Source organism: Panicum virgatum, chromosome 2K (genome assembly GCF_016808335.1).
Source record: "Panicum virgatum strain AP13 chromosome 2K, P.virgatum_v5, whole genome shotgun sequence".
NCBI classification, from domain to species: Eukaryota; Viridiplantae; Streptophyta; class Magnoliopsida; order Poales; family Poaceae; genus Panicum; species Panicum virgatum.
In genome coordinates this window covers 59,991,221-59,998,682 of record NC_053137.1, presented here as the reverse complement: position 1 = coordinate 59,998,682, position 7,462 = coordinate 59,991,221, and the positions used below count along the sequence as shown (strand labels likewise).

The following is a 7,462-nucleotide window of genomic DNA, read 5'->3' as shown; positions in this document are numbered from 1 at the left end:
CAGGACTGAGATATATTGTGAGAACAGAGAACATATGCTGCACTGCATGCTTTGGTGGTATGCGCAGTAGTGGCACACCGGCATGCACTGAAGAACAAAGACGGCACTCTCTTGGTCCTGTGCGCCGAGGGCTAACTCCTGCAATTCATCATAGCATGGCTTGGTTTTTACCTCCCTGTTACTGTCGTCCTTACGCTGATGACGTCCCTCTGCATGACGCCCTGGGGATGATATCAGACAAGATCTACCCAATGTGGGAACGAAAACACTAGCGCTGCCAGCATGCCAGCTGCAACCATACGTGAGACACGTTTGGCCTTAGCTTAGTGATCCTACGCGCGTTGCATGTGAGTAGTGGCGGAGCCAGCAAAATTTTTAGGGGGTCCGGAAGACCAAGGGAAGGCGAGCCTATAGTATGACCGCAAGTCCGCAACGGTGATAGCGCGGGCGTGCGGTGGCGTTCCTGCCTCCGCATGCGGCATGCCTGGAATCGCTGTCCACGAACCTTGAGCTCTCGTCCCTGTGGCCTTCTTCAATCTGCCGCTCCTACTGAAACAGCTCCGACTACAGTTTTTAATAAAATTGAAACCGAAGCTATATTTAAAAAAATATTTAGTAAAACAGCTTCAATTACTTAGGTGCACAGTAGACGTAGAAGCTGCAATTATTTGCTTAAGTCGCATAGGCAAAACCATTTTACGTCTTATTCATAGCCCACATAATGAAACCATTTTGAAAATGACACTTTGACAATAATAAAGCCGGTGAGGAAGCTATACAAAAAAGGGAGGAATTTCCCTAAGGCAACCCCCCCCTCCGCGTTGCATGTGAGAGGTGATGCAATGGATTATTACTCAAGTTTGGGGGCGTGTGGAGAAGGGGGACTAAAATATATCGGATATTTGGACACTAACTATAAGTATTAAATATAGATTTATTATAAAACTAATTACATAAATGAAGACTAATTGCGAGATAAATCTATTAGTCCATAGTTTGACCATGTAGTAAGCATATACTACGATGCGACGGAACTCCCCCCTCCTCCAAACACCCCTCCCTAACGAATGGGAGTAAACAGCCTATTATATAAGGCCGCGTGGCTACCTGCTGCGGTGTACGTACGGAGCACCATACAGTCCTCTCCTCCCTCTGGGTACGTTGGCTACTTGGCTCCCAATAGCTACGAGCAGCAGCATCCCCTGGTGTATGGTGGCACGAGACCACTAGCACTAAGCTAACCAGCAATTTCATCGCGCACATCTCGAGGAATGTAACTAACCCTGTGCATGATTGCAGGCTCCATGTCTTCGGCGCCGGTGCCGGGTACCAACGGAGCAGCAGCTCCCGGGGACGATGCCACCGGCCTCAGCGAGCCGCTGCTCGCCGTCGGCGGCAGCGACGGCGGGTTTCACGCCGGAGCGCTGACCAAAGTGGTCGTGGCTACTGCGCTCGACGGCAAAGCCAAAGCGAACAAGGGTTCCGTGAAGGCGGAGGCGAAGGACGGGTACTGGGTGGAGGTGCCCCGACAGTTGGACGCGACGGCGGCGGCGGACCTGGAGAGCGGCGGCGAAGGTGGCCGGCCGCTGATGTTCCAGGAAAAGAAGGTCAAGGCATCACTTCTCTACCCGTACAGGTGATCAGAAACGCACGCACGTTTAAAAAAATAGTGCAACTTGAAAATAGGACTTGCATATACATCATGCTCATCATAATACTGTGGATTTGGCTCCCGTCTGCACCAGAGACAACTATTTGGGTTGATAGTTTTCTCAGCGGTGGCAAAGCTAGCGCTAATATTACCGCGATGCACTACTTCTCAAGAAATCTGCAAAATTTGTAGCAATCCATGATGAATGTAAATCAAGTTAGTGGTAATTTTTTTTATTACCCAGGTGCATTTAGCACCAGGCTGTTGAACGTAGAGTCACCGTACACCCGTTCTCAGTGGGCCGGAAACCGTAATATGAATTCTGTTTAAAAGAGGTAAGAAAAGGTAAGATGGAGTACCGTAGCATAGCCCTTTACTCAAACATGGTTTAAATTGGTGGACCAAATTTGACCGAAATCTGGATTATATATATGATCGTGACACCAGAATCCGAAAATAAGAAAAAACCAGGTAGAAGATGATGAATAATTGAATAGTGTGGAGTGTGAACTTAGTGGAGGACTGAAATCACCAAATTTCGCAGAAATTTCTTAAATCATTTTTTCGAGCAATAACTTTCTGAAATCATTCACCCACCCACCGTACCCTATCTCACTACACCACAACACCAAAGTTGCGTCGGATGCGAATCAGAAAACTTAGTTATCACCGATAGACTGAGAGACTGGTGGTCGGTAAAGGTAAGTCTTCCTTCAGCTATATATGCATATATATGAGAAATGAATATGTAACTACTATGATAGTTTCGAATACAAAGGTTAGTCTTGTTAAAGCCATGTATATGATAAACAGGTTATTAATTCTGATACGCATCATCGCAATCGTCTTATTCATCGGATGGCGCATCAAGCACAACAACTCCGACGTCATGTGGTTCTGGGTAACCTCCGTCGTCGCCGACGTCTGGTTCACCTTCTCGTGGCTGCTCTACCAGCTCCCCAAGATCAACCCCATCAAGAGAGTCCCCGACCTTGCCGCGCTGCAGCAGCACTACGACCTCCCTGATGGTAGCTCCATCCTCCCAGGCATCGACGTCTTCGTCACCACTGCCGACTCAGTCGACGAGCCGGTGTTGTACACCATGAACTGTGTCCTCTCCATCCTCGCCGTCGACTACCCCATTGACAGGTACGCGTGCTACCTGTCCGATGACAGCGGCACGCTGATCGAGTACGAGGCGTTGGTTGAGACCGCGAACTTCGCCGCTCTGTGGGTGCCCTTCTGCCGGAAGCACTCCATCGAGCCGAGAGCGCCAGAAAACTACTTCCAGCGGGAGGGGATGATCTACACCGGCAGATCACCGGGTGAGTTCATGAACGACTACAGCCATGTGTGCATGGAGTACGAGGAGTTCAAGGCGAGGTTGGCGGCGCTGGATGGCACTATTCGGGAGAGATCAGATGTTTACAATGCTTTAAAAGCAACAGAAGGGGATGCAAAGGCGACTTGGATGGCTAATGGGACAGAGTGGCCAGGGACATGGGTTGAGCCAGCAGAGAACCATGTGAAAGGGCATCATGCAGGAGTTGTTCAGGTACAGAATCATCTTTATTTATGGCTATCAAGAAGCTTAAATAACTTAGACATATATATTTGTCTAAAATCTGAAAAATCTAGATATGTGCTACTCCCTCGGTTTCAAGGTTATTTTGACTTTTCTAGATGCATATAGTTTTACTTACATAAAAAAGTTATAGTTGCATATCAATAACTATATACTTAAAAAAGTCCAAAACAACATATAATTTAATTTGGGACGAAGAGAGTAGTGTATGTATAGTTAATAGTTGTTGGCTTGAAAATTTTGTAACGATGTGTCGATGTGTTCCTCTGTTTTACAGGTTGTGCTAGAGCACCCTAGTAGTAGCAGTAAGTCGCAACCTGAGGTTCAAGTGAGCAGTGTGAGCCTACTCAACTTTGACGGCGTTGATGTACGCCTCCCAATGCTCGTTTACATGGCTCGTGCAAAGAGCCCAGACTACGACCACAACAAGAAGGCGGGCAACCTGAACGCGCCGCTGCGTGTGTCCGCCCTGCTCTCGAACGCGCCCTTCGTCATCAACTTCGACTGCGACCACTACATCAACGACTCCAAGGCCCTGCGAGCAGCTATGTGCTTCATGCTGGACGCAAGGGACGGAGACAACACGGCCTTCGTCCAGTTCCCCCAGCGCTTCGAGAATGTCGACCCCACGGACCGGTACGGCAATCACAACAGGGTTTTCTTCGATGGAGCCATGTACGCCCTCAACGGCTTCCAGGGGCCTTCTTTTGTTGGCACTGGCTGCATGTTCCGCCGCCTCGCCCTCTATGGCATCGACCCGCCGAGATGGAGATCTGACGATATTCAGGTCGACACTGTCAAGTTCGGTAACTCTGTTCCCCTCTTGAAATCAGTATTGGCAGCCTTAAACCAGGATCGCGGCATCGTCACACCACCCGCAAACCTAGATGACTCATCATTCCTTGCTGAGATGACGACGGTCGTGTCAGCTTCCTTTGATATTGGGACCGATTGGGGCAGGGGTGTTGGGTACATATACAAGATAGCAACCGAGGACATGGTGACCGGCTTTCGCATCCACGGGCAAGGGTGGCACTCCATGTACTGCACCATGGAAGTGGACGCGTTCCGTGGCACCGCACCGATCAACCTAGCCGATCGCCTCTACCAAATTGTTCGATGGGCTGGTGGATCTGTAGAGATGTTCTTCTCCCATAACAACCCATTGTTCGCCGGACCCCGGCTCCACCCGATGCAGCGGACCGTATACCTCAACTACAACATCTACCCCGTCACCTCGGTTTTTATCCTACTCTATGCATTGTGCCCGGTGATGTGGCTTATCCCGGAGGAAATACTCATCCAGAGGCCATTTACTAGATATGTCATCTACCTCATCATCACTATCGCGCTGATTCATATCATCGGCCTCCTGGAGATAAGGTGGGCGGGCACCAACTGGCTGGATTGGTGGCGCAACGAGCAGTTCTTCACGATCGCCTCACTGAGTGCGTACCCGACAGTGTTGCTGCACATGGTTGTGAAGCTCCTCACGAGGGGTAAGGGCATCCGCTTCAAGGTCACCTCAAAGCAGACGACTGCGGAGGATGACGACGACAAGTATGCTGAGATGTATGAGCTGCGGTGGGTGCCGATCATGATTCCGGCGGCGGCGGTTCTATTCTCCAACACCATGGCAATCGGCGTGGCCATGGGGAAGACGGTCGTGTATGGTGCGGTTTGGCCTAAGGAGCAACAGAAGAATGCGGCGTTGGGCCTGTTGTTCAACTTGTGGCTCATGATTCTCCTCCAACCATTTGCTTTGGCGATCATAGGAAGACGGAGCAAGAATCCCAACATCCTCTTCGTCTTGTTTCCGGTGGCATTCGTGGTTTTCGCATTGGTGTACATTGGTGTCCATTTTTTTGTTGTCAATTTCTTCCCGTCCATGGAGATATAAAAAATATTGTAGTTTTAGTTGATTATAATGTCAATGTGATCAGTGTCAAAACTTGCTGTAAGAAATTAATCCTTTTTTATATGAAATAAAAAGGAAAAACCTTTTTTTCTGGTTAAAATTGTGAACCATGGGCCCATGTACAAGGCCGATGCTGACAACGTAGTAACATAACCACCAACCGGGATGCATATCCTGGCAAGATTTGCTGCGCCCAATGAACAGGGAAACCAGCTTGTGCCTTGTGGTCGAGCCGAAACCACCAGCCGCCCGGGCGCCGAGTCTATTTCTCGCTCGCGCGAGTGCGAGCCGAGCCGTCGCAGACGCCCCTCCTCCTCGCTGCCGGTCACTGCACACCGGTTGTCCGGCCCCACCTGCCCGGCAGTGCTCCCGTACCGCCTCGCCTCCACCACCGGCCGAACCACCACCACCGCCTCTAGCCCCCTCCTCTAAGTATGGTGGCCACCCCTCGCCAGCCACCCCCTCCCATCCCCTGGCTCGCCGGCGGCCGCTCCCCCCCCCTCCCTGGCTCGGGGAAGAAGATGAACAGGGACAAGTGGTGCTTCTGCGATAGGTCGGGTTCCAGTAGCGCGCGAAGAGGAATAGCCTCCATGCCGATAATTGGACCGACGAGCTATATCCGCCGGGCCCGCCTTAGGCTGCCAGTTTTGTTTCCAAGCTTGGGCCAGCGGCATCATCGAGCCACAAAAATTGTAGGAGTGGCCCATTAGGCCAGTCTCAACGGGGGTTTCATGGAGAATTTCATGACATTAAATATCATCAATTTTGCTGACATGGCAAGAAGAGAGAAGGATATGGTTTCATGGGATGTGAGAAGAATTTCGTCACCATAAAACCTATCTGACATAGTTACCTAGTTTTCAGTCTAGATAATTGTGCCCTAAAAACTCCCACTGAAACTCTGGCGTTTGTAGCTGATGCATTGCATCTGGACTCTGGCGTTTCTATGGGCGCGGGTTGGGGTGGTGTGTGTGTGTGTCGAAAGCAACAACTAACTGGTCTAAAGAGCACCTATCGATCAAAGTAACTGATTTAGATGTGATGCAAGACAAATTGGTTGTTGGAATGTCGTTTTCTTTTCCTAAGAAAAACAGGCATGGCAAGTACAAGCCGTTGCATTAAGGCCGCTGGAATAACGATAAGAATTCAGTAGTCTGTTTCCAACAGGCATGGCCTACTGCTTAGGGTGCAAATAGATGACCCTTATATGCAGGCCCGTCCAAGAGAGTGTGCGAGGTAGACAGTCGCACAGGGCCCCCAAATAGATGGAGCCCCAAAATCCAGTATAGGTATAGGCCCTCAGCTATTCTGAAAATCAGTCATCCAAATAGTTGATGCTTTGGTAAAAATCGATTGATAAGCTAATAATAAATACTCGAATCAAGGTGTAAGTAGTCACTTGTCATTGCTCCTTTTCAAAGATTAAATAAAATTGAAAATATCTCAAAATATTAAAAAAAATAAAAACATCTCAGATGCAAGCAACAATGGCTTGAATGTTTTATTTGTTCTATAATCCGACAATTATCCATGTATTTTTCTTTCGGAAAAAGTCTAAATTACTACCCTCAACTATAGCCAAAATCTAGATAAACCCCTAAACTATCGTTTGGTTTATTTTACCCCTCAAATTATGCTCTTTGGTTCAAATTACCCCCTAATATAATTTATCTTTTTCATTTCTCCATGTATAGGTGAAGTTTTAAGTTGAAATTTTACAAGATGATAGTACACATCATAACACATGTTAGAAAAATATATCGTAATTTTTTATCATTATTGTGATATGTTAGAATATTTAACAAAAATTAAACATTGGAGTTCAAAATTATATGAAAAATAAAGTTGAAAAATTACAAAAAATTTCTAAAATATGCATCGTGATGTCCACTACCACCCTGTAAAATTTGAGGTTAAAATTCATCTTGTGTATGGAGAAACAAAAAGAACAAATTGTATTATGGGGTAGAATGAACTAAATGACATAATTTAGGAGGTAAATTGGACAAAGTTATAGTTTAGGGGGTTATTCGGACTTTGTCTATAGTTGAGGGTAGTAATTTAGATTTTTTTTCCTCTTCTTTATAAATAGAAAGAAGTTTGTTTCCTCAATCGGTTAATCCTTGTAAAAGAAGACTCGACTAGGGGACGAGACATCTCCTTGATATTACGCTGCAGCTCAGAACCCAAACTGGCTAAGCGAACCACTTCTCGGGCTAGTTCGGCGGACCAATTGCACCATGAGAGTGTTGTGTCGTTCAATTCTCATCATTTCTACTAAAAATAGAACGTTGTTCTAAAATGTGTA

At 47.4% G+C, this 7,462-nt stretch overlaps 1 protein-coding gene across 3 annotated transcripts; it reads left to right on the top strand.

Annotated features, from left to right (window-relative positions):
• Window positions 1-1,121: 1,121 nt before the first annotated feature.
• On the top strand, window positions 1,122-5,254 carry LOC120690981 (probable mixed-linked glucan synthase 3). Of its 3 annotated transcripts, none has more exons than XM_039973923.1 (4): window positions 1,126-1,156; window positions 1,300-1,636; window positions 2,465-3,206; window positions 3,514-5,254. In XM_039973923.1, exons 2-4 carry the CDS (start codon window positions 1,305-1,307, stop codon window positions 5,134-5,136), a joined length of 2,697 nt encoding a protein of 898 aa, XP_039829857.1. In that variant the 5' UTR covers window positions 1,126-1,156; window positions 1,300-1,304; the 3' UTR covers window positions 5,137-5,254. The 3 variants fall into 3 exon arrangements, with proteins under 3 accessions (XP_039829873.1, XP_039829857.1, XP_039829865.1); XM_039973931.1 differs by having other exon boundaries at window positions 1,126-1,207; XM_039973939.1 differs by having other exon boundaries at window positions 1,122-1,636.
• The last annotated feature ends 2,208 nt before the right edge of the window (window positions 5,255-7,462 follow it).

Excerpts from the sequence above, each read along its gene's own strand:
- LOC120690981 (XM_039973939.1), top strand. The coding sequence starts at position 1,290 with ATGATTGCAGGCTCCATGTCTTCGGCGCCGGTGCCGGGTACCAACGGA. Across the intron at positions 1,637-2,464 it reads TCACTTCTCTACCCGTACAG|GTTATTAATTCTGATACGCA; the intron begins GTGATCAGAAAC and ends TATGATAAACAG. Across the intron at positions 3,207-3,513 it reads ATCATGCAGGAGTTGTTCAG|GTTGTGCTAGAGCACCCTAG; the intron begins GTACAGAATCAT and ends TCTGTTTTACAG.